This window comes from Eptesicus fuscus, chromosome 16 (genome assembly GCF_027574615.1).
Source record: "Eptesicus fuscus isolate TK198812 chromosome 16, DD_ASM_mEF_20220401, whole genome shotgun sequence".
Taxonomy (NCBI): Eukaryota; Metazoa; Chordata; class Mammalia; order Chiroptera; family Vespertilionidae; genus Eptesicus; species Eptesicus fuscus.
Genome location: NC_072488.1, coordinates 71,831 through 98,973, shown reverse-complemented (window position 1 = coordinate 98,973; position 27,143 = coordinate 71,831). Strand labels below are relative to the sequence as shown.

Sequence of the window (27,143 nt, the reverse complement as noted above, 5' to 3'; positions counted from 1 at the left end):
TCAGGGTTCTGCAGAGGGATCACCTAAGGGTGGGGCGGGCGCCCGCCCGGACCCCGGGCACTAGGTGGGGCTGGGGATGGGCTACAGAGCCTTACAGGAGGGGCGGGGACCTGAGCGGCTCAGGTGAACGTCCCCCCTTACCTGGGCCTCGCGGGCGGAACCTGAGGCTCGCGATCTGGGGTGAGCGGGGTCCCCACGCGACCAGGGGCCCCTCTGGGACCCGAGACCCCACTCCACCCCCAGTGCCCCGGTCGGAACCCCGCGCACAACCGTCCGCTCCGGGACAGGGACCGTCAGCCAAGCCGCCTCGGTTCTAAAAGGTGGGGTGCCCTAGAGGCCATCTCGGGACAGAGTCGGGCACAGCCTTTCCCTGGCAGCCACCTGGGCAGAGCTGTCCCAGCCCCGCGCTACCTGTCCCAGGTGTGCACCGCGGGCCCGCCCTGCGCCGGGAGGCGGGGCCGGAGGAGCGCGCCTTCCTCTTCCTGGCTGGGCGTCCGCGCTCGAGGGGCCCCGGAGCGGACCAGGCTCGGGTCACAAGTGAGTACGCAGTCGGCCGCGCCAAGCCAGGCCCGGAGTCGGGACGACTCCTTCCCCTTTGCTGGAGCGGGAACTGGCTCAAGAGAGACGGTGTCAGGGGTTCTCGCTGTTGCGCATCTATTGACGCGGAGATCCTCTGCGCACCGTCAGAAGTTGGGGTGACGCTGAGGTCCCCTGCGCTCCGACAGGAGTTAGGGGTGACATCAGGACTCTGCCCCACAGCGGTTTGGACTCAGGGCTACTCCCAGTCTTTACAATTCACAGAAAAGTTCTTCCGAAGTTTTTAATTTTAACGATTGCAATTTGTTATTTGTAAATATCTAGTATTTAAAAGGCCATGGATTTGCATCATTTTCCTTCCATTTTGTTTGAATAGGTGATATTCTAGAACTTTGGTGATGGTTGAGTTTGGCTATGCTTGAGTTGTGGGGGCAGGAGGCAGAAAGAGGGGGTGACTGTGCTTGGTGGGGGTGCCCGAAGTGACAGCCCTGCAGCTGTCACCTGGCCCTCCCTGCCATCACCCCACAGTCTGAGGTCTCTGAGAGCCAAAGAGCCCCACAGACCGCCCTTGGGACCCTGTGGATCTGAGGCAGGCGGGGCTTCCTCATTGGAACAGGTGTGAGTGCTCTGAATTGGTGCCTGAGGATAAGGAAGTGAGATTTACCCTGCTGGTGGAAACCTGTCATTTTCACCCCCTTTCAACCAACATTTCTGGGTCCCCATTGCTGCTGCTAAGGCTGCGACCCCTGCTCACGGGGTCACCATCTGAGGGGTCCACATGTTGGGATGTTAGTTGGGGAGTCTCTGGCAGGACCTCTGAGAAACGGCCTCCCGTGTGCTGCCTGCTTCGGGAACGCCTGCCCGGTGGCTGCCCGGGAGGTGTCACAGATCACTGTGTTGGAGGTTACAACAATCAGAACAAGTTCCACCCTGTTTATCATGTTTCAGGGGACCTGGTGGCTTGGCTTACTGTTCTATTTACACAAAACTTCTGTCCAGTGTGTAAATACTACCCCTCATCTTTTGTAAAATTGAAAAAAAGAACGGGGGAAAAATCTTTGCTCATCAAGAGTGATTCGACATTTTAAAAAAATATACACATTTTTACTGATTTCAGAGAGGAGGGGAGAGGGAGAGAGCGATAGAAACATCAATGGTGAGAGAGGATGAGGGAGAATCATCGATCGGCTGCCTCCTGACGCCCCCCACTGGGGATGGAGCCCGGACATGTGCCCTGACAGGGAATGGCACTGTGACCTCCTGGTTCATAGGTCAAACGCTCAACCACTGATGATTTGGCCCTTTTATCCCATTTTGGAATCTTTATTCTCAGGAGACTTCTCACTGTTTAGAATTAGGGGATGGAGTTTCCAAAGGAAGGAAAGGGATACAGGTCAGAGGGAAAGAGTGTCTGAGAGCCAGGCTGGTGGAGTCACACAAGCTAGTGGGGGTCACAGAGTCCTCCCACACCCGTCTGTTTGCAAATGCATCCTGATAGGACATAACCCTGTGCAGTTTCAGACCTAAGCACACTGTCCATTTTTTACACCAAATGATCTGGCCGGAGTGGAACGTGTCTTCGGCTTCGAGCCAGGATCCTGTGAGCTTCAGCATGGAAAGGGTCAAGGTGTCCTGGGCCGGAAGTCATGTTTCTCATCACTCGAGACTCTGTCCCCTGGCTGCACCTGGGGTCAGGGAACTAGTAGCGCAGCCCAGGCCCCACGAATGTTTAGGTTCAAATGGTTCGTGTTGTTTAAAGTTTGGGTTAGAATTTGGATTAGGAAGGTTAACGATCTGGCCAGAGAGACCGGTTTTGATTTCGAGAACTGACAACTTTGTCTCCTTAAGTCAAAGGAAGTACTTAAACCAAGGCTGCGGAAACATCAGAAGTGGTTTCAGAAACAATGCCCACGTTACTGGCAGGTGTTCATGGTTAGTGTTCCAGCAAAGGTTCTGGGCTAAAGGCACTTTTAAAAGCTTACATAGATAGGTGAAGTCGCTTTTATTTTGGCTAAGGTTTAATCCAGTGATGGGCAACCTTTTGAGCTTGGTGTGTCAAACTTCGCCAAAAAACTGAGCATAACTCGGGTAGTGTGTTACTTTGAGGAAAAAACGTTATTTCGCGATATTTATAGTTTAAATAACATAAATGTTTCATCCTCGGCATGCGGCCGCCTCAGTGGCCGCGTGTCATCAGAAATGGCACTGACACGCGTGTCAGAGGTTCGCCATCACTGGTTTAATCAGTTCAAAATATTTCTAAATATTGTTTCTTTTATTTTGGTTGAGATTTTATCAATTTAGTGACTAACCTCTAGTTCATGTAAATTATAAGGCTTAATAATGAATGGAAAATTGAAAAACTGTTTCTAAACCTTTAAACTTTTCCTAGAGAAACGATTGAGAAAAATAATGATCTTGTAGATGGAAGAAAAGTTTGGGAAACCCTGGAGTCCCTTGCCTCCATTCCAGACCCTTGGTGGACGGTAGATTGGAGAGTAGTCCGTTTCCTCACCCTCGTGGCAATGCCCTTTAAGAAGGACCCTAACGTCCCTGTTTGCCCCCAGACCCAGCCTGAGTTTATTGCCTCTGATCCGCATGTGAATCATTTCCACATCCTAAGCTCATTGCGGTTCCGAAGTAAAATTTTTCTCCCCAGCCTTTTATAAACTCTTCTTCATTAAAACAGTGTCTTAGTATGAAATTTTTCAATTATGTTAAGTACTTTTAAAGGAAAACTTTACATCTAAGTTTCTTAGCTTGAGGTTTGGCAGCCACCCTCCTGTTAGGAGGAAACTCAAATGTTTATAGAGAATTTGCTTTGCTTTGGATTCAAGAGACTTGAGACTTTCATGATCATCCAGACGCCTACCGTGGTTTAGCATGGAAGGGGTTTCTTTAGTATGACCTCTGCCTCCATAACTTCAGCAGCATTCCGATCTGACAGGCTCTCCACACTCCATGCGCAGTCGAGGGGCTGGTGAGCCCTGGGTTGATGCTGAGAACAGGAATTGCAGTGTATCGCTACGTTATTATTTGTTGGTTTTACAGGATGTCACTATATGTAAACTGTGGCCAGGCAGTATCATTTTATCAGAAATTTAACAGAACCTGTATTGTTGAAGCAAAGCAGCCAGGCCCTTCTGTAGTTGAGCTGGACACAGCGGTATCCTCACCGTGACCAGTTCGCAGTGACACGGGACTGTGCCCACACAGAACTCGGGCTCGCAGATGGAGCACTGCGTCCGCAGGCCTCCTGGGCTGCATCTGAACCCCCGAGTGTTTACAGAAGAGGTGGGACCTGCCCCTGCAGCAGGATGTTTGCAGCAGCAGCTCTCAGCTGTGGAATTTGCTTATTTGATGGCTCGATTCTGCTTGGGTGTGGAGATCAAAGTGGAAAGGCTTTAGATGTATGCATTAGTTACTATGCTTTAGTTGGACAGGCCAGAAATCTGGGCCGGCCAATCCCAGGTTCTCTCCCTCCAGCTCTTGTCCCAGGCTCCTCTGCATGGCTTTGTCCTCAGGCTCTCCCCTTACACCCCCGGGGGGTGGGGTGACATCTTGCAGCAAGTACCTGGAGAAAGGTTCTCCTGGCAGCGCCCACACCAGCCCTTGGCCGGTGCCCATTGTGGACCAGCTCCGGTTAGGAAATCGAAGTGGCCCTGGAGGCACGATGGCATCACCTGCTTCACTTGAGGTGCAGCACCAATGGAGACAAACTGGTGCTGATTCCAAAATGAAAGACACAGGTGTTCAGCAGAAGGAACAAAGTTCACTAGTTACAAACTCAGCTCCCACCTTCCTGGCTGGAGGGATGTGGCGGGTGAGCCTCGCTCATCTCAGCCTGAGGTGCCTGAGGCCCCTTGGAGCATCTGCCTGCTGGTCTCGGTGCACTCAGGTCTCCTTCCGTATCTGTGTTGTTTTGTCCTCCCTTTTCTGGGAGGACATGGAAAGGACTATTTTAGGGCAGAGGGCTATCAAGTTGTACCTTGCTTCTCTCTGACCTGCTTTCTCTCAAGGTCTAGAAATGCTACCGAGTCTGAGAGGCAGGAACATTTTGCTGTTAGTTAGTATAGTCTTATAAATCCACCAATTTCATATGAAATGAACCTTTTCTACTCCTCAGGGAATTAAAGGGGGATTTAACCTTTAATTCCCCAAAGCCTTGCAAATACTTTATTCATTTAACAAATATGTATTGGGCAGTTATTATATGTCATTATGGCATGTGCTGGAGATACTACAGTTAATAAAATAAAATAGTCAATGTGCTTATCCTCATGGCACTTACATTCCAGTGAAGGGCATGTTCAAGAAAGATCAGATACAGACAGGCAAACAGACAGACAGGATGGCTAGACAGATATACATATTGACAGATATGATAGGTAGGTAGGTAGTAGATAGATAACAGACAGACGTATTAGCCATGGCATAGACCAACTATGATGAGAAAACTTCCAGGGCTGTAAGCAGTGGGGTAATATTACCTGAAATATTACTTAGATGGAGAATTTCTTTGGAGAAAAGACCATAAATTCAAGACTGGGAAACCAGTGAGGAGGCTGCTGAATCGACAACACAAGAACTGATATTCTCTGGGCGGGGCTGGTGGCTGGGGAGCGGGTGATGCCATCAGATGCTGAGTGTGCATGGAAGGTTCAGGTTCTGAGAGGGTGGAGGTGGTGATGGGCAAGAGGAATGGGAGTCACAGCTGACCCAGGTGTGGAGCGTGAGCTCCCAGATGGATGAGACCTGCCTGGAGAGGAAGCTGGGAGAACAGGTTGGGGAGGAGGCAGGACGTCACTAGTTATGTTTGGATGTGTTTAATTTGAGATGCTTGCCTGATACTTGGGCTGAGCAGATAATTGATATTATGCGTCTGGAATGTAGGGGAAGATTAAAGAGTAGATGAAACTTGGAGAATGATCTGCCATAGATGGTGCTTGAAGTCATAGGACCTGAGGTTTGAGTGCAGAGAAGGAAGAGGCTTGGGAAGACAAGAGGACCTGGAAGGAGGCGGAGAAGGAAGGCCGGGGCCTCATCGCTCTTCCTGGAGGCAGCTCCAGTCCGTGTTAGCAACTTGGTGGCATCTTTTTAAAAATGTGCTACTGTGTCTGTCACCACTCAGACCGGACATGGGCAGGTTTGTCCCTGTGCCTCAGGTCACTGGTTGTTCAGTGAGGGCAAAAGGGAAGAAACTGTGCCCAGGGGCCTCGGAATGGGGGGCCCTGAGCCAGTAGGAGGCTGGGCCATCATTAAGGACCCTGTCATCCCCCACAAATGCCCAGCATGGAGGTCAGCCATGCCAAGATGCCAGTTATGTGAGGGGCTGTGCTGATGGTTTCCTGTAGGAGCAGCATGTAAAGGGTCTTGAAGACTTTCAAGAAGTCAGAGGTTGGCAGTTTTTTCCCTAAAGGGCAAGAGGGGACATGTATTGGGCTTTGTGGGCCAAGTGGCAACATTGAGGCTCTATTGCAGAATAAAGGTTAATTCCTTTAATATATAAATTAATAAGAAAGAGAGAAATGCCCCATAAATGGACAAGAAATATTAAAAAGATTTTTACAGAATTGGAAAAATATTCAACATAACTTGGGGAAGAACAGATTAAAAGCGCACTGAGAATTTCATGATGAAGAAAAGGATACTGGGTTTTCCATTTGCTGTAAACAACTAGAAACTGGGCAAAATATAAGGAATGTCTGTTTTCACATTTTGGACAACAGGCGCGTGTCCCAGAGAAGAAGGAGGCTCAGAGTGTGTGTTCTTGCTGGATGCAGAGAGCGTGAGCTTGGAGAGGCTCAGGCCCATGGCACTTGCAGAGCAGAGGGGGTTAGAGAGAGAGCTCAGGGAATCTCAGAGGGGTCCCCGAGTCCTTGGCTGAATGGGAGGCATTATTGGGGGACTTGGAAGGCAGGCAGGATAACTGCCAGCAGTTGTGAGGGGAACAGCCCCGGGCTGACTCAGAGTGGGAATAGCAGTTCCAACCAGCCAAGGGCGAAAGAGCTCATTAAGCCTGAGGACGTGGAGGAGAGAGTCCCACCCTAATTGTAGGGCTAACAGTGAGCTAAAGACTATGTACACACCTGAGCCACACATCAAAGTGTTCATCTAGGCCGTGGTCGGCAAACTCATTAGTCAACAGAGCCAAATACCAACAGGACAACGACTGAAATTTCTTTTGAGAGCCAAAATTTTTAAACTTAAACTCCTTCTAACGCCACTTCTTCAACATAGACTGGCCCAGGCCGTGGTATTTTGTGAAGAGCCACACTCAAGGGGCCAAAGAGCCGCATGTGGTTCGCGAGCCGCTGTTTGCCAACCACGGGCCTAGGCAGCTAGTTAGTTGCTGACAAAGAAAGGGAGCAAATGGGGGCCCTGGCCAGGTAGCTCAGTTGGCTAGAGCATCGATCTGATACGCCACAGTTGCGGGTTCAATCCCTGGTCAAGGCACATGCTAGTACAAGAATCAACGAATGCATGCATAAATAAGTGGAACAACAAAATTGGTCGCTCTCTCTTTCTCTCAAATCAATAAATAAAAATAAAAAAAGAAAGGGAGCAGATGGAGCCAGACATCTAATTAAGCATTAAGCCAGGTCTACTATGATGCTAGGTCCTTCAGACATCCTAGGGGACAGCGCATTATCTGCCAAACAGATGCTAATCCCCAGGAGGGAGAAAGGACTGGTTTTCCAATCCCCCCAGGGGACAACTGGCTGTTCCCCCAGATCCCAGAAGGGGGGCACCAGTAAGAGAGAAATTCCTCTGCTGAGGCATGTGCAGTAAGAGCCTAGATGGGACCCAGAAGGGGAGGAGTCTAGCCTGGGAAAAGGAAGGGATTGGGTAGGGGGAGGGCCCATCACAGCCCTCAGAGATTCCTGTGCTTCCTCTCTGTAGCAGCAGTGTGGGCCCAAATGCAGCCTCAGCAGAGGACCTGCCCGTGGGTGAATGACACACAGAGAAGTTCTGCATCCCTGGGTCCCGGCCTCCTGGCCTGATAGCCGTGGTTGCGGGCCTTCGGCCGGAGGCTGGACTTCTTCCACACTGGACGGAGCTGAGCCCCTGGTCGTGGATGAGGCACTAGGACTTGGGGCAGCCCCTTGTTTTCGCTCCAATAAACCTGCCCCTGTGCTTCAAGTCCATGGGTCCCCGAAATGCTTTTCTTGCAATTCTGTGGAAGGAACCTATTTCCACCAGTAACAGAAGCAAGCCTTGGCTCACTGCCTGCTCACAACTTCCAGCAACCACCACTTCTACTAGAAATGGGTAGAACCAGGAAAATAGAATCCATAGTTAGGAGAAAAATCCATCAGAAGCAGGCCCAAGAGGAACAGAGATGCTGCAATGACCAGACAAGGACGTAAAGGCACCTTTTACAACATGCTTGAGGGTTCAAAGAACGGCATAAACACAAGGAGCACAGAAACGGAAGGCACGGAAAACCACCAGCGGGACTTTCAGAACCAGAAACACAGCCTTTAAATGAAACATTGACTTGATGGCCTGCACAGCAGATTTCACATTAAACCTCTTGATTTTTTTAAAATATATTTTTATTGATTTCAGAGAGGAAGGGATAGGGAGAGAGAGATAAGAAACATCAGTGATGTGAGAGAATCATCAATAGGCTGCCTCCTGCATGCCCCCCACTGGGGATCAAGCCTGCAACTCAGGCACGTGCCCTTGACTGGAATCGAACCCGGGACCCCTCAGTCCGCAGGCTGATGCTCTATCCACTGAACCAAACCAGCCAGGGCTGAACCTCTTGATTTCTTTGGCTCTTCTGGTGCCCTGTCTGGAAACAGGGCACGATCTTTGTCCACAAATGCCTTCTGCACCCAATGTTGCCTCACGGTCTTTGGAATTCCCATGGAATTGTTATGCCAATGTGAATTCCCCATGCGCACATATTAAACTTTGATGTTCTCCTGTTAATCTGTCTCTGTTAATTTGGTTATTAGCCCTGTAGGTGGGAGGAAAAGTATTACTATTCTTTAGCCCCCACACAAGCAACACTTGAGTGCAAAGTGCTGTACAAATGCTAGCCTTCGTTACTTAAAGTAATCACTCAATTCCCAAGTCTCCTGGAATTTTACTATCAATAAGGAAAATCTGTACAGACCGCTCAAACATTTTTGACAAAAATAGCCAACTATGTTAAATTTTACATTAGCTAACATAGACAGTTATAAAGTACATCTTTTTAAAATTCCTATATAATAAAAGGCTAATGTGCAAATTGTCCCCTCGACCGGGAGTTTGACCAGGGTTTGGGGCTGGCCAACCACCTGCAGCCGCTCCCCAGGCTGTGCATGAATTCATGCATCAGGCCTCTACTATTTTAATGTTTTTATTAGTATTGAGGTGAGTTAAGAGTTACAGGGCAAACATACGTAATTGGGAGATTGAACCAGATTTTTTGTTAAGATCCTTTAGAATCCCACGATTTTATAATATCTGAGATGTTTAGGGTTTCCCAATCTCCTAGTGAATTTAATTTACTAGGAAAATAGAGATGAAACAATTAGTAATTGAGGATTTTCAGTTCATTTTCTTTGTCTGGTAGGGTATGATTTGTTAATGCTTAATTATGTATGGAGAAAAAATGAAATGACAATAAATTTGTAACTTCTATCTTTTTTAAAAATGTTTTAGTGAATAATCCTATACCTTCCAATTTGAAATCGGAAGCAAAAAAGGCTGCTAAAATTCTAAGAGAATTCACAGAAATAACTTCCCGAAATGGACCTGATAAGATCATTCCTGGTAGGTAAATAAAACCGTGCTGTTAACCTCTAACTTTGCTTTGCTTTCTAACTTAAGTGTTGCATTCCTTGACTTCAGGCTGCCAACCCCCTGAGAGAGCAAGTCCTCCTCCACCTTTTCTCTTGGCTGATCCTCCCAGCTGTATCTCACCTGTTATGGCCGTTTCGGGGTTTTTGAGCCCGTACGATGTTGCGTTTGCAGAAACAACATAGAGGCTGAGCTGGGAGCTGGGGACCCTCCCCCCTCAACTGTCCTGTAACCACGTTTTATCCGTGGCTCCAATGTGCCCCCTTACGGCTCCTCGTGAGAACCCAGGAATCGGCCCAGCACACCTGTGTGCGTGGGGTCTGCTTGCACCTGCTCACCTGTTGTCTCTGACCTTTGCAGCCCATGTGATTGCCAAGGCCAAGGGCCTTGCGGTTCTGTCTGTGATAAAAGCTGGGTTTCTGGTAACGGCGCGAGGAGGCAGCGGGATCGTGCTGGCTCGTCTTCCGGACGGAAGTAAGTGGTGTTTCTTCACGTGGGGAGGAGAGAATCCTGCACATTCGCTGTTCTGTTTCCACGTGAACACATTTCACAGGGAGTGTGGTAGGCCTCCCACGCCCCAGACCTGTCATCCTGAGAGCTCCCTGGGGTGCGTCCTGGGTATCCAACAGCCCAGGGCCACAAGCCGTCACTGTTCTCTTCCTGAAACGTTGGATGAGATCCGGGTAGACCTGGCTTTGTCTTGTATACATTTTGTTCTTTCATGGAGCAAATACTAAATATGACAAAATTCGCATCTGCTGTCAAGTATGAGTTCGTGTTCCTCAGTCTCATGCCACAATGGTTTTGTTTTGTGGAACTTTGTAAGAAATGAGAGCCATCTGTAGCTGCTGTGGGAAGTCATTTGAAGGAATATCCCCAGAGCAGAATGCTATCCAGATCAATATAATTTGGTTTCACTTTCTGCAATGAAACCTAATACTTGATTTCTCAGAGGTGAAATTGAAGTGTGTTTGCCTTGAACCCCAAGAACCAGCATGGATAGTAAGACTTAGAGTGTGTGCAGGCCTGCCAGGACCAACTAAATGCTTCTTAGACCAACTGAACGTCACTGTTCAGCCCTATAAGTGGGCACATTTTGGTGTAAATAGTTATTTTTTCGTGTGGATAATTAGTGGGACATTCACCGACAATAGGTACATCTAGGCATCTGTGGAGCACACAGCCTTTGAACCTTAGTCGCTGGACCCCTGCTTCCTGTGAGGTATCCCCCCAAAATGAGAGTCCTCCGAGCGGTGGCTCAGCTCTCAGAGCTCGATGCACGGCTATGAGACAAAAGCGACAGAATTCTCTTCTCTCAAGCATCACCCCAATTTTTATGGGCAGATTTCCCAGTAAGTAGCACAACCAAAGCGGGGGCACATTCCGAGAGAGTCCACGCCGGGTGACCCCCAGGTCTCTAAGAAGGCCTCGGCGCTGTAGGTCCCTTTGGTCACTGGCAGATGACTGTGCGGAAGGTGGAGGTGCTGTCGGCCTCTGGCGTTTCACTCTGAGCCCTTACATTTCTCTCCCATCTTGCCCAGTGGTGGCTGCTCAGGATAATTTAAAAGCTGCCCAAATGAGCACAGAGAATTCCCGAACCCTGCCGGATGGGGACAGAGGCAGTTCCCAACATGGGAAATGGAAAATAATGTTGGTATTTAAGACACTAATTTCTGTCATCAAAACGCCTCTAAGTCCGGACAGACTAGTTCTGGGGAGACTCGATAGTTCTCACCTGGAATGCATGCAGGAAGGAAAGTCTGATTTAGAAGCTGACAAGCATTTCAAGAAACGACTTTATCTGGACCATTCCACCCTCCCCCAACCAAATTCATGTTTTTTCTAGACTTGTTTAACCTGTTTCTATATCAGACAAAATAAGCATAAAATACTCATGCAAATGCACTTACAGTGCTTAGTGTCCAAATGTAAAGAAATATAGTTTACTAGAATTTTAATCATCTGGAATGCATAGCCTATTCCTTGTGCTTTTCCTAGGCACAAAGGGTGTCGAACAGTTTTTGCCCTCGGAAATGTAAAATAGAAACCGTGTGGTATTGTGTTACCCTTAGGGGTGGTTATAATACTGGTAAACTCTCAAACCTTTTGCTCTCAGATCTAAAATTCTCACTAATGACTAGAATTACTGCTCAATTATTTTGTAAAACATGAAATGTTGATTGTTGAAGTTGTCAAATTCTAAGTAAGTTTAGTTGGTGAGAATTCAATAGCTTGGTATTAGGCATGTTTATTGAGAAAGATTAGACAACATGTATTTGTGAGTCTGAGACTCAATGAATGTCTAATATTTTTAACTTAAAATTATATATAAAGAACATTTAAAAACATAGAGGAAAATGTCAGATTCTTCTTCTTTTAAAAAGAAACAGTATTCATCCTCATGTTAGCATTTCCCCTGACACTTGCGTGATGGGTCTGACTGTGGAGTGACGTGTGTTTGTTTTTATTAGAGTGGTCTGCACCGTCTGCCATCGGAATCGCGGGGCTCGGTGGAGGATTTGAAATCGGAATCGAGGTAAGGGGCCCATGGTACGCACACGATCGCGAATCCTCCAAAAGCAGCTGAACCCTAACACCTGGAAGTGAGATTTCCACTGTTTATTTAACCTGTGCAGACGGTCCCCTCTTATCCTCTGGACGAACCTCTCCCCACACCTCTCTCACGTGGCCATCTTCTTCCTTTTCTCTCATTGGCAGTAGAATTTTTTTCATTTGCCATGTCTCCATCTTTGGTGCGTCTGTAGAACAGATATGTCTCAGGCTGGCCACGCGGGCGATGTGTCGGTGACTCCTCGAGCCGGGTTACGGCCACTCTTTCCACAGCCTCGGCCTCCACGCAACGCTGGGGCCTGCTTTGGGGTCTCTCTCAAATAGCATTTATTTAGAAAACAATGAGAGGCCCTGGCCAGGTAGCTCAGTTGGTTAGAGCGTCGCCCCAATACGCCAAGGTTGTGGGTTCTATGCTTGGTCATGGCACATATAAGAATCAAGCAATGGCCCTAGCTGGTTTGGCTCAGTGGATAGAGCGGCGGCCTGTGGGCTGAAGGGTCCTGGGTTTGATTCCGGTCAAGAGCACATGCCTGGGTTGCTGCTTGATTCCCAGTGGGGGGCATGCAGGAGGCCGCCGATCCATGATTCTCTCTAATCATTGATGTGTCTGTCTCTCTCTCCTTCTCCCTTACTCTCTGAAATCAATAAAAATATATTTTAAGAAAAGAATCAATATTAAAAAGAATCAACCAATGAATGTATAGATGGGTGGAACAACAAATCAATGTTTCTCTGTGTGTGTGTGTCTTTCTCTTTCCCTCTAAATTCAATCAATAATTTTTTTTAAAAGGATGATAGTAATAATGACGTCAGTAAGTTTAATGTAGTGAAGACTACCCATGAGCGTCTCCATAATGATCCCTTGGGGCCCTAGTGCACGTTAAGAGACTTGAAAACCAAGTACAGTAACATGAAGTCCTATCACCCAGGAATGCAACAGGAAGATGTAAGATAAACACCTTATAAAACGATGAGCTCGGTTGTCTTTCCAAAGCAATTGGGTCCAGTGCTGGAGCCGCTGGAGCGAGGACTGAGCGGGCAGCACCGTCCAGTTCCCGTTGAGCGTCTTCCAGCGCGCGCTCTCGGTCAGCTCACGCCCTCACCCCGTAACAGAGGCGAAGGTCACCTTCCCTCCGGGTTACAATAAATGAGTCTGTAGGTGAAACCACTGGACTACATAAGCTGCTGAGAGGACGCGTTGGGAGGAGACGTGGTGTCTGTCACCCAGGGGCTGCCTGCCCGAGGGACAGCTGTTGTTTTTCCGTGCTCGCCGTGGGTGCCACCACAGCAGCGCAAGTCTGGAAAACAAATGTGTTCCCACGCCGACGAGCCTTGAGCATCCTCATTCTAGGTTCGCGTAGAGAATGAGGCCATAGCGACAGGCACTGGGAAACGGTCGCTCTGTTTCTTCCTGATGGTGTGAACCTCTGTGGCATAAAATAAAGTGTCTGCTGTGCAGTTCATGGGAACCGGGCGCCAGGCCCCGGCAGGGATGTTGGCGTGGACCTGTCCTGGGAGCCAGGCCGTCTGGGCGGTGGCCTCCACCCCACTCGTCTGGCTCTCGGCTTGGCTTCCCTGAGGGGTTAGTTGCCAGGGGTCCTGTGACGTTCCCCTCTGACCCGTTTGATCTGTTCTGTCGTCGCTGTGACAGTTAACTTAACCTCACGACACCGGTCACCACCTGTGTTACCAGGGAGAGTGAGAGAGGATACATGAAACCTCACAGTGTGCCCGGAGTTTGCCGTCATCTGTGGAAATGTCAGCGGCTTACATCTTCCGCTCAAGATTAAAAACATGGCTGTCCTCGTCTTCCTCTGTCTACACCGAAATGCTTGCTGCAGTACATATACTATATTATATTTGGGTTTCAATCAGCCTCTATTTTAAATAATAGTTAAACATGATTATTTTTAAATAAATGGGTTTCTACATTTCAGGTGTCGGATTTGGTGATAATTTTGAATTATGACCGAGCGGTAGAAGCTTTTGCAAAAGGTGGCAACCTAACCCTCGGAGGGAATTTGACTGTGGCGGTCGGGCCTTTGGGACGGTGAGTTCTGTGAAACACGTTGGGACAGCTGTGGGGTAGGAAAGTGTTAAAAGCTGTATATTGACGTGTGTTAAGAGGAAACTTGAATTCACATGAAGCAAAGTTACACTTTCTATACTTCACAGAAGGTTTGAGTTTGCTTACAAATAAGAAATTTACAGAACATGGCCAGTGTGATAAAATGAGAAAATTTGCACACACAAGAAACTAAACATTGCTGAAATTCCAGCCATTGTATTTTCTGGAATTGAACACAAATTTCACATTAAACTTTGGAGGAGCCAAAGCAAGTTAAACTTTGGTAAAGGGCGGTGGGGATCAGAAACGAAAAGGCTCTCTTTCCAAACTGAATTATGAAAAATCATAATTTTTCAGAGGTCTCACTTGAGTGTTGTTTAAAACACAGTGGATTTTCCTTCTCTGTTAGTGAAGTACTGTTGGGCTCACTGAGCAGTTTAGGGACTTTTTAAACACAGACTGTTTAAAGAAGTTACACGGTAAAATCATCGGAAAAGATGTCTAAGTTCCATGAAAACCCTCAGTGTAAAAAGAACACAGTCCTTGGCACCTGGAGAGTATTCCCTGTTGGGGAAAGGAAGACAGGAAGATGAAAACTGTCCCTGTGTCCTCAGCACTGAGCCCCTTGGCCGAGTCCGGGGCCCTGTCCTGCCCCACGACCCCCCTTCCCTGCACCCCTCAAGCCCACGCAGGCCAGGCCCACAGGAAGCGAGCGTGTAAAAGCTTGAAGGAAGACAGGCCAGACTTGGGGTCAGAGGTCACGCTGCTCTAGCACCGTCTGTGGGGGCAGAGCCTCTCTCAGGTGTGAGCTCACCTGTTTTGCAGGAATTTGGAGGGAAACGTCGCCCTGCGGAGCTCGGCTGCCGTCTTCACGTACTGCCGGTCCCGGGGGCTCTTTGCTGGCATCAGCTTGGAAGGCAGCTGCTTGATTGAAAGGAAAGAGACCAATCGGAAGTAAGTGCAAGGCCAGTAATTGTCATTGATGTAAAGAATGTTTGGTAAGTGTATACAGCGCTAATTCCTTTGACTATTCCTTTTTTAAATCAACAACTTATGACTCCAAGTAGGTGTTTCTTCATTTAAAAATTCATTGTGAGATAATATGTACCTACTAGAGGCCTGGTGCACAATATTTGTGCACTGGAGGGGAGCCCTCAGCCTGGCCTGAGCCCTCTCACAGTCTGGGACCTCTCGGTGGATATCCCTCTCGCAGGCTGGGGCTCTCGCAGTCCGGACCCCTCACTCCTTACCGCCCACCTGCAGCAGAGGCGGGAGAGGCTTCCGCCACAGCTGCTACGCTCACCAGCCATGAGCCCAGCTTCTGGCTGAGCGGCGCTCCCCCTGTGGGAGCTCACCGACCACCAGGGGGCAGCTCCTGCGTTGAGCGTCTGCCTCCTGGTGGTCAGTGTACGTCATAGCGACCAGTCCTTCCGCTGTTCAGTCGATTTGCATATTATGCTTTTATTATATAGGATAGAAAGCTTAGAAAACACGCAAAGTTAAAAGGGGGGGAAACATTTTACCCCTTTAAAGATTATTCACCTTTTGTTTTGTTACCTACTAATATTTTTCTAAGCATACTTTTCTTTTGTTTTGCCACATGTGATAGTAGCATAAGTTCTTTTTTTAAAAATGTATTTTTATTGATGTCAGAGAGGAAGGGAAAGGGAGTGAGAGATTGAAACATCAATGATGAGAGAGAATCATTGATCGGCTGCCTCCTGCATGCCCACTACTGGGGCTCGAGCCCACAACCTGGATGTGTGCCCTTGCCCAGAATTGAATCTGGGACCCTTCAGTCTGCAGGCCGATGCTCTATTCACTGAGCCAAACCAGCTAGGGCAAGATTCTGTTGTAAGTCCTATTTTTTCACTTAGCATCATAATATAAGAATCATAAATGTAAGTTAATGATTCCATAGTATTCTATGAGGTAGATGTACCCTATTAGGTATATTTTTTTAGCGTTTTTAGAGGCCCGGCTAGTTATGACTTGTAGGTCAGTCAGAATGTGTCTCATTGTGAAAGTTTCCTGTTATCACACTCATTCTTCCATAAAAGAGAGACCATTTTACACTTTAAAAAAAAAAGGATTTGGATGTACTTACAGGCCAAGAGGAACTTCCACTCTAAACAGGCATCTGGCTAATTTTTCCTCTAAAATATGTCTGCTTTCCCAAGAAAAAGGTAAAGTGCTAAGACCCACAGAAGCACTGCTTCCAGAACCTGGCGGGGATTCCTCCCGGTGGGAGCTAACGGAGCTGACCAGGTGGTTCACAGCAGACAGACACCCCCCACGCCCCCCAGAGAGAGAGAAACCCACGCAAAGTCAGTGCCAGTTCACTCCCGATTCTGGAGCGCTCAATCGCATTCAATGTAAACACCAAGGCAGACAGCAGGGAGGATGGGGGGAAGTGCAGGGTTACGGAGCTCTCCATCAGGAAGTCGAGGTGTTTGACCTCTGGTTTTATAAATTTGAGAAATACGGGGTAAGAAAACTTTTAGGGACTGTGACTTTAGGCCTTTGGAAGACTTTCCCACTCAAGCTCACCTACATTCTGGGCAAACTAAAACACATGTAGTCAACCGCAGGCCTTCCAAACATGTAAGGCAAATCCTTGTGTGGTTTTGAAGCAAATGTCTACTTAAAGAAATTGCAGCCGAAACCGGTTTGGCTCAGTGGATAGAGCGTCGGCCTGCGGGCTCAAGGGTTCCAGGTTTGATTCCGGTCAAGGGCACATACCTTGGTTGTGGGCACATTCCCAGTGGGAGGTGTGCAGGAGGCAGCTGATCGATGTTTCTCTCTCATCGATATTTTTTAAAAAGAAATTGCAAAGGCATATATGTTGAAATAAAGCCTTAGGCTAGGGTGATTGAGCAACTTGAAAAATAAAAACCTGTAAAAATGTATCTGCTTGTAGGTGTATTTGCAAAAATGTTGATATACTGTATATGGTCACGTATGTTTGTATAGACAAGTGTCTGTGTGTATATGTGATGTGCATTTTGTATTTTGTGCATATCAGAGTATTGATGGTGGTGCCTCCAGAGGTGAGCATGGGGGTGCATTCCGGTTAACGTGGGTGTGGCTTGTAGTTAGTTTGAAAAGTAGTGTATGAGTACACACACACACACACACACACACACACACACACACGACTTCCTCTAGAAAGGATCCGTGTCTATAAAAGAAACGTTCTTGATTTGACATTTCTTTTTAGGTTTTATTGTCAAGATGTTCGAGCGTATGACATTTTATTTGGAGACATGCCGCGGCCTGCTCAGGCGGAGGATCTTTATGAAATCCTTGATGCGTTCACGGAGAAGTATGAGAGCGAAGGACAGCGGATCAACGCGAGGAGAGCCGCCCGGGAGCGCAGGAAGGCTTCGGTGCTGTTGGTTTTCTTTCTCTGTAGCCACAGGACACCTCTCCACACAGAGTACTCTGTCCTTGAATCAGCTTCCTAATAACCTTGAACTCCCTGGTGACCTCATTTACTGAAAGTGCTTGTGAACAAGGCCTACAGCCTTCACATGCCACCTGCACAGGCTTCAAAGGGAAACCTGTTGATATTTCCCACGATTCCATTCTCCAAGGGTAGGACTTTGTCATTTTAGTACCCACACTGAGGTGTGGGAGGGACAGGGCTTGTGGGCCTTCGTTACCTAATTCCACAACCGATCCAGTCGCTTAGTCCCCTTAAAGAATGAAAACTGACGCACAGAGTTAGAGCTGCCACTGCCTCTCCCAGCCACCACTGACTGTGCCTGCAGGCTGTCGGAGGTACCTGGGCCAGGGGCGCTTCCTGTTCCAGGGCACCCCGTGTATGTTGTGGTCCAGTTCGGCGAAGCTTGCCCCAGAGCAGCACCTGTGAGCGTGAGGGGCTTCATTTGTCAGCGCACGGGGTAGACTTTGCCACATGTGCTCATGAGGAAAACAGGCCTGTGTGCTCCTAGGTAAAAACGGGGTTTTTATTACGTGCATTTTTTTTTATTCCTCCCAAGGCTCAAGAACTACCTCCAAAACCACTGTCAAGACCACAGCCATCATCTCCACAAGGCCCGCTGAGCTCCGGCTCACAGAGTAAGTATTTTTTTGCAATTCAAATACAATGAGAATTAAGCAGTTCTCAAATATTATTGTTAAGAAATGGAGCCACGCCCTAACCGGTTTGGCTCAGTGGATAGAGCGTCGGCCTGCAGACTCAAGGGTCCCAGGTTCGATTCTGGTAAGGCCTGTACCTTGGTTGCGGGCACATCCCCAGTGGGGAGTGTGCAGGAGGCAGCTGGTCGATGTTTCTCTCTCATCGATGTTTCTAGCTCTCTGTCCCTCTCCTTTCCTCTCTGTAGAAAATCAATAAAATAAAAAATAAATTAAAAAAAGTTCTTGAAAAAAAAAAAAAAAGAAATGGAGCCACATTGTTGAACTTTACAGTTGAATAAAAGAACTAGTGGGTATTAAAGGAAGAAAAGCGAATGCTCAAGCCTATTCTACATGCCCAAGTCACATTCTCATGGCTATACTTTGTTAGGGTTTCTATTCTCGTTCAGAAGCAGCTGATTTAAAATGGGAACAAAATAAGCCTGTTTTTCTTATATATTCACAGATTCATATTTCTGAATATTAACTTTATCCTCCATCTTGGGACCTCAGGGTTTCTTAAGGCGGTTTTAGAATAGACTGGATATGCAGCAGCATGTCCTGCCCTTTGCCCCTTCCCATCACTCTCTCTGACGATGGTCACTCTTAGAATTCTGCTTTTCACATGGAGAGGTCACCAATAAACGCAATGCATTAAAGCAGTGGTGGGCAAACTCATTAGTCAACAGAGCCAAATATCAACAGGACAATGATTGAAATTTCTTTTGAGAGCCAAATTTTTTAAACTTAAACTTCTTCTAACGCCACTTCTTCAAAATAGACTGGTCCAGGCCGTGGTATTTTGTGGAAGAGCCACACTCAAGGGGCCAAAGAGCCGCATGTGGCTCATGAGCCACAGTTTGCCGACCACTGCATTAAAGCATGTAATCTCGATTGTCGGGGAGGCTGTGCCGGGCTTAGGAGAACAAAGACGAGGCTCACTTGCGTCCTGCAAGCGCTTTCAGTCTAGGACAGTGGTTGGCAAACTGCAGCTCGTGAGCCACATGCGGCTCTTTGGCCCCTTGAGTGTGGCTCTTCCACAAAATACCACGTGCGGGCGCGCATGTACAGTGCGATTGAAACTTTGTGGCCCATGCACTTTAGTCGGTTTTCGGCTCTCAAAAGAAATTTCAATCGTTGTACTGTTGATATTTGGCTCTGTTGATAATGAGTTTGCTGACCACTGGGCTAGGAGATGCCCCCATGGAAGTGTGACCGAGGGCCGTGGAAGGAAGTTTATGATTTTTGGGGAGGAGCCTGGGTGTCCCAGTGCGTGCTGTTTAAAAATTGTTTCCGGAGTTATGCAAGTAAGGATGTTCAAAAGTTTCTGGCTTGGGAGTTATGAGCTTTTTGATTCAGGCGTTTTAGGATCACGTCTGTAAAACGACGTGTCTGTATTTGCCATGGGTGTGTCACTACGAGGCCTGCATTGTGGCTTATGTGCTAAGGTATCAGATGTGTGCCATCTGCCTTAAACCTGGTGTATGTTCTGGATTTATTCAGGCATTCCTTGATTTAAAGCATGATAAAAATAATGGCGTTTCTATCTATTGTGATTTACAATATTTGCTTAGCAAGGGCAAGGTTTGGCATTCTTGGGTACTTTATATACTATAAACTAGTTTTCTAAATGTTCCCCCCTCCCCATCTTTTGTTTTATTTTTTGCAGGTAACAGAAACGAATATAAGCTCTACCCTGAACTTCCCAGCTATCCTGAGAGACTTGGTAAATAAATATATCCACATAAAGTGATTTATCTCCATCGGTAGCCACAAGCTCTCTAATTTCTCTGGCGGTTGTAAAAAACCTCAGGGACAGTATTTGACACCCTTATTAGATGCACAGGAACCCACATGATTGCAGAAGCACTTCATTTTTTAAAAATGTGATGCTTTTGTTCTCTTACTTGCTTGAATTGGAGGTAGTGAGAGTGACATGAAAGCCAGTTACCTGCTGAGAAGCACCTGGGCACAGACTAGACGCTGCTGACTCGGGCCACAGGCTTGCCTGCACGCAGGGGCCAGGTCACCAGCAGACTCGTCACTGCGGCAAATGTGCGCAGACATTTACTGTCCAAAAGCTGGACTGTCCAAGGGCTGAGGTTCTCCTGCCTCTTGTCTGGGCAGATGTGTGGCCGCATCTGGGTTACATTAGGCACTGAGAGGGGGAGGGGACCGGCCTTGCTAATTGGGAGCCTCAGGGCAGCTGCCAATCACTAACGCTGATATAACCTGTTTCCTGTCAGGGTAGCCCTGATTTGGGAGAGAAAAATGACCCCTATTTGAATTAAACTTGAATCTTAGAATGAAAACGGCCCATTGCTTCAGGTCCTACAGATCTCTGTTAAGCACAGGAATGTGACCCGCCAGGCCCGCGTTCCTCAGAAGGGACGGCACCTGTGAACGCCCACAGCTCGCAGCCCAGGGCCCCATGGTCCTTCCCGGAAGGATGGACCTGCTGGACTCACTTATTTTTTAAAGGAATTATTTTGCGGGCATTAAACTTTTCCTAATGGAAATTTCCCTACTGTTTACAGGAAAGAGGAACTTTAGGGCATTTCGAGCTTATTGAAGAAAAAGCTCACAGTAGGCCGTGGCATCGAGTGGCCTGGGCACAGCCTCACTCGGGTGTAGCCTCCTGTTTTCCCAGCCCCTGACTGGGGGGTTGGGTGGCATCTGGCAGGCCTGCGTCTTCTTGTCTGTGACCACCCCTGCCCGCCATCTCTGCTCAGACAACACACGGGGTGAGAGGAGGGCCGAACATCAGCCTCCTCAGCCCAGCAGGACTGCCTTGCTCTCTGCGGCAGCTCAAACCACCTGCCCTGCCTTACTCACCTTCCCCTCACTGCTTCATCCTGGTTTCACCTGAAAACTGCAACTCAGAGGGAATTAGACAAAACCTGAGGGCGGGCAGGCATGGGGCCAGGTCTGCCATCCTCTCTCTTTTCTCCTCTCTAGTTCAGAATATCTTTCTTCTTCGAATTGTTCATCATAAACTATGCTCCTAGGACCGGTAAAAACTAGTTCAGTTATGTGCGTAGTCTTGGTAATGCAGTGATGCAGAAAAATGCACCCGTCCTTGGAAACGTGCCTAACAAACGTAAAATGCTTGGATGCGTTGCGTTCCGTCTGTTGAACACAGTGTGGTGCTTGTGTGATTGCCGAGGACTAGGTCTCATGTCGTTCAGAGAGCCAGGAACAGACTCCAGGATCCAAACCCACTGCCTTGGGCAGGCCACTCCCCATGGAGCCGTCCCAGGGGAGGTGCAGGGTGAGTGGTGCATGTCCGTGCCTGTCCTGTGCCCAACTCAGGAACAGTGACTGCTACTGTTACCTTCGTATGCCTCTTTCCTGGCACTTGGACTTCTGTGACCACAATGTGTGCGTGGGGGAAGCCAGGATGGCCTGACGGTCACGGGCACTCACTTCCCTGTCTCCTTCTGTCATCCCAGGTGTCTTGGAACCAGAAGGAGGAGTTATTATAAAATAACGTGCAGTTTGACTTGTGTGAACTTAGTGTTATTACCAAACATTTGCTCTTTGCAAAAAGGAAAATCATCCTATATAATAAAAGCCCAGCAACCAAACGGCGGAATGACCAGAATGACCAGTCGACCAGTTGCTATGACGTGCACTGACCACCAGGGAGCAGATGCTCAATGCAGGAGCTTCCCCCTGGTGGTCAGTGTGCTCCCACAGTGGGAGTGCCGCTCGGCTGACTGGGATGAGCGGCGCTCCCACAGTGGGCCGATCCCCGCAGGCCACACACCCCACCAGTGCACGAATCTCAGGCACCAGGCCTCCAGTCTATATATAAAAGCCTAAGCGACCGTTCAACCGTTCGACCCGTAGCTATGATGTGCACTGACCACCAGGGGGAAGATGCTCAATGCACAGGCATGGAAACATGGAACAGACTGATGAATCTCAGAGGGGAGGGCAGGAAGAGATTAACCAAAGATCTTATATGCATCCTAGAGGCCTTGTGCGCAGATTCGTGCACCAGTGGGTTCCCTCAGCCTGGCCTGCGAGGATTGGGCTGAAACCAGCAGTCCGACATCCCCCGAGGGGTCCGTGCACAGGGCCTCTAGTGAGTATAATAATGATGACAATCACCCAGGCCATCTCTGTGGGTTCCACAGGCCTTCAGGCCTCAGAATACTCTAAGTCATTCGTTTCTATCTCACCTACATATACTCCCCGTTTTTCCTATAAAAATGTGAATCATTTAAGTACTTTTTCTTGTTTTAGGCAATTCCAGTCAACCCATAGAAGTGACAGCACTTTATTCTTTCGAAGGACAACAGCCAGGGGATCTGAGTTTTAAAGCTGGAGACAGAATCACAGTGACGTCAAAAACGGATTCGCATTTTGATTGGTGGGAAGGAAGGCTTCGAGGTCAGACTGGCATTTTTCCAGCCAACTATGTTACCATGAATTGAGCTTTATACTATTTTCTTCTTGGAGAATTACAAAAAATAATTGTTTCCTCACTGACAGAACTTACTATCCAGTTAAGCAACGTTGAGAGTAAGTTTAAAAATTTGGCAAGAATAAGAAACAAAAGACACACATATTGGAAAGGATAAACATGTACCTTTATGTAAAAGGATTTATTTTTCCACCTATAAATAAATGATTAACTTATATATCTTTAATGCTTTGTACTAATTTTATCACATATACTATTTAATAGTTAAGATCCTCAATTTATATGGTTGCAGTTCTTTTGTGTTTATTTTCGAACATCATAAATGATTTGGCAATGTATATGGTAACTGTTTCTTTTCGTTTGAGAATCTTGAGTGTAGGGGCATGAATACACATATTTTTGCAAAGTGAGTAGAAAAAAGAAATCAGCTTACACAGGCAAGTAGTAGCAATACTTAGAGTTGTAGGTATTAACTAGAATGTGAATCCTTAGAATTTATCTTTATAGCTGTAAAAATTGTGTATAGACATTTATAGTAGAAACACTATTACAAAGAAGTTCAACCACTATGCATTAAAAATATCTATAATTTTTCTCTTCATAAGGTTATGTTTGTTCATTTCCAGCAGGAGCAAAAGCAACTTCTGTTGACATGGTTTAGTTATCCCTAAATAAATGTTTTTCAAATGCTAAACTAATGTCTTGATTTATTTTTTTCTTATTTTCTGTTTGTATAGTAAGCATCGGTCCTGTGGTTGGTCTGCAGTTTAACACCCACCTCCACGATTGGGCTTCCTGACTTTCCTTTCAGCTTATTAACATTTAACTGACAAATAAAATTATAAACTATGTAAAGGGGACGACATGATAATCTGACACACACCGACATCGTGAAAGGACTCCCACTGAGTCAACACATCCATCATCTCACACGTTTACCTTTGTTTAAAATATATATTTCAGATGCAGTTGGTTCTTTTTAAAATTCCATTCAGTCATCTAATGTCTTCTGATTGGTCAATTTAGTTTTTTAATATGTTTTTATTGATTTCAGAGAGAGGAAGGGAGAGGGATAGAGACACCAATGATGACAGAGCACCATCCATCGGCTCTTCCTGCACGCCCCCTCCTGGGGAATGAGCCCCCTCTGCACAGCTCAGTCCCTCTAACTCTCCCTTGGACTCCAGACTCTCAGCTCCAGCTCCGCCCTTGACAGCTGCTTGGGCACCTGATAGCATCTCCAGCCCAACTTGTCCAAAACTCAGCTCGGGCGTTTCCCTCCTCCAATGTCTCCCTCGTCCTCTTCAGCAAAAGAAAATTCTGTTCACCCGGTTCCTTAGGCCACATCATCAGGTAGGACCCATGTCACACCTACGTCACATTCACCAGTGATTTCTATTGGCTTCAAATACTTACCAGACACAACTGCCTCTCACCACTGCCCCAAATCAAGGCACCATCAGCCCAGCCCTTGACTACCGTCACAGCCTCCAGTTTGAATTCCTTTCTTCAACACAGCAGCCAAGACGATCCTCTTAAAAGTAGTACCTCCCACTCCACTTACCCTGCTGTGCGTCTTCATGGCTGACATTACATGACCACACGGTGACCTTATAATGCAATTCTTAGGACAAGGAAAAAGGAGAAGACCCACATTTTCATCCCAGCAAACAAATAGAACCTAGTATGTCCTCCTTTTCAAACGCTTCTCAATTTTTCTCTCCTTTTAACTCAAAGGTAATCATCATCCTGAATTTGCTATTTATTCTATCTAATTCTCTATGTTTTTAGTATATTTGTATATTTTTGAAGCAGTTATGCGTTACTGTTTTGCATGCTTATAAAGCTTTCAAGATTTAAACTTTTAAACTTTAAAAAAATGATAGTGAATTCATTCATTCACAATAGAATTATCATAAACTATGATGTATGCATTCAAGGAATTAAAGGATCAGGTAGAGAATTTCAGCAGAAAGTTGACACTATGCGAGAGCACAAAATGGAACATTTGGAATTGAAAAATAAACTGAGAAAACAATACACGGATCTAAAAGTAATTTAAACAAAAGGAGAGCCATTGGATTGAAGGTGGGTTAGAGCTTATATCCAGTCTGACACAAGAGAGTTGAAAGTATTGAGACACAGGAAAGACCTGTCCGTCTGCTCCTTTCCTGACCACGGAGAGGGTTACACGATGTCACGGTGTTTTCCACGAGGCAGGAAACTGGTCTTCTAGCGCCTTTCCCTGCGGCTTCCCTGGCTGCTCCCTGCCTACTTGACATGTGAACTGCAGCATCAGCCTGACTGTCACCAGGGGGCGGGGGGAGACAATATTTTTAGCGAGATCGTGTTAAATCCATATATTAACAAAAGACAGTGTGCATCCTCATGATGCTCAGGTGTCCGGAGCAAAGCTAAAGTAAGTCTGTTTGCTCAAGTCTGACTTTGCGTCTCGCCCCTGTCTGTGTCCGGCTCTCCTCACTTTGAGAAGGTCTGCACTGAGTGCATTGACCACCCAGCACTTCCTGCCTCCTGACTGGACCAGCAGTCGTCGGCAGGGACTGACACCCTTAATCGTGTCTCCTGACACCGAAGGCGACCCCTGCTTCGGCCCCAGAAGCTTCTCTCAGGACTTCTCCTCTACCCGAAGCTCAGGGCCCAGAGGTGAAGACCTGCCCCTCAGACTCAGTCCCTGGGACGTCAGCTGCTCCAGAAAACTCTGCCTCCTTAAGATTTCCAGCTTTGGGGAAGCAAAGAAAGAGTTACTGTAGAATTTTTTTAACCTTCCAGTTTTACATGGTCTTGGCCCCTCAGTGGTCTACGCAGGTATTTTCCCATAACTAGTAACATTCCATAAGCCTCAAAGAAGGTCGATTTTAAAAAATTAACGAGCCTTAAATATATCTTTTCTTTCTAGCTCACAACCTGTGTTTAATGGATAACAAAATAAATAGAAGTTAATTCTTAACTGGGCTCTGTGGTTATTTTGATTGGCTCGGAGAGGCAGGAGACAGGAGGACAGAGCCAACTCTTGCTGTCCGTTTCAGAGGCTGGAACTGGGCCAAGCAGGTCATTACCTCCAACAGCAGCCGAGCAGAGCCTCCTCAGAGCCTGGACTGCCTCTCGTCACCTGTGCAGAGGTCTTGCAGCTCCCAGTTTGCAGACGGAAGACCTCTGTGAGGTGTACACAGGCACATGCAGGTCTCTAAATATCCCCACAGCCGGTCTCCACTGCCCCTCGCCACTGCGCTGCCCTCCGCGCACCTTTATGGACCAGAGCACACACGTGCGTGGAGCTTCAACCACCACCTCACTACTGCTGACCACACAAAAGCCAGCCAGGTAGTCCCTCAGCAACAACTGCAGTGGGTCAGGCATCAGGTCAGGTTTGGGACCATGGACTTCACTCTCCGCATCTCCCCAGAAGGAAGAGGCAATCTGCATAAGACCCCTGCCCCATCTCTTCCCCAAAGAAAACAGGCACCCGCCCGAATGATCCTCCTTTTTTCTTTCACTGAAACCCCCTTGCCCACTGACTTGCCACGAGTCCCTCCCATTTGTGCAGCCCCTCGAGCGCCCTTCCAGTTGCTGGACGATGAAGCCGATGAGATAGATGTTCCCGTGTCCTCGTTACGTTTTGTTTTGAACAAAGTGGAAACAAAGGAAACAGGACTGACATTCTCGTGCCTGTTCTTGCAGGTTAGACTCCCGGGGCTCACCTGTACGTTTTAAGATGCTTTCTTTGTTTTCATTTTCCTACTTCTTGGCGTTCTCTGCAGAGGGTCCCCGGTGCACTGCTTGGCATCTTGCAGAGCCTGCTCTATGGCTTGTTGCTGATTGTATTTAAGGCTTTAGTGTAATTCTCCACCATGTGGTGTCAAACACCACACCGGGGCTGACTTTGAGGAGATTATCTCAAGATGAAGAGGGGATGGTGGCAATAGAGCTTCCCTGACCCTGAGCCCGAGTGCCCCCAGCTGGGCAGGGCAGGCTCTCCTTCTCAGGAGTCAAAAGGGTGGGAAGAACCTGTGGGCAGTGGAGGAGCCAGATGCAGGGTGAGACGCTGTTTAGACCAAGGTCAGCCTTTGCTGGAGAAGCGGGGGGGGGGGGGGGGGGGGAGGAGGGGGTTGTTCCTCATTCTAATGCTTGAGTGAGTGAGGGCCAAGGTTCAGGGGCCTGGGGAGGAGAGAAGCTTAGCCAGACTTCGGCCAACGAGCGTTTCGTTCCTTAGATCAGGGGAAACAAAGGGGTTCAGCTAATCATTCACGGGACAGAGTGCGAGTCTGAGGGCCCGCAGTCTGAGGGTCTGCAGCTGGCCTTGCAGGGGGTAGACGGGCAGGTAGGCGGCCTCCAGGAGTCTTACCTGAGTGAGTCAGGAAGGTGTTCTCTGCAGGCAGCTCTTGATTGAACCACAGAGGGGAAATGCCCAACGTTCGCTGTTCTCTGGGATTCTGGGGCTGGGGCAAAGGTCAGCAGTCCCAGAAGAAAGAATTTCTGTCCAGGATGGATTTCCTTCTGTGTCCAGATGTAATATTTATGGAGTTCTCTATGCTACCGTTTTGTTGAATTCTTATTTCAGACCCTTACCAACCACAG

At 47.6% G+C, this 27,143-nt stretch overlaps 1 protein-coding gene across 2 annotated transcripts; it reads left to right on the top strand.

Moving 5' to 3' along the window:
• Positions 1-453: 453 nt before the first annotated feature.
• SH3YL1 (SH3 and SYLF domain containing 1) lies at positions 454-23,241 on the top strand. 2 transcript variants are annotated; one of them, XM_054727926.1, is made up of 11 exons: positions 454-537; positions 9,199-9,309; positions 9,697-9,810; positions 11,808-11,872; positions 13,845-13,957; positions 14,801-14,929; positions 17,196-17,364; positions 17,980-18,058; positions 19,785-19,841; positions 22,094-22,205; positions 22,367-22,430. In XM_054727926.1, coding segments are annotated over exons 1-10 (903 nt in total). In that variant the 5' UTR covers positions 454-536; the 3' UTR covers positions 22,159-22,205; positions 22,367-22,430. The 2 variants fall into 2 exon arrangements, with proteins under 2 accessions (XP_054583901.1, XP_027996248.1); XM_028140447.2 differs by lacking the exon at positions 22,094-22,205 and having other exon boundaries at positions 22,367-23,241.
• The last annotated feature ends 3,902 nt before the right edge of the window (positions 23,242-27,143 follow it).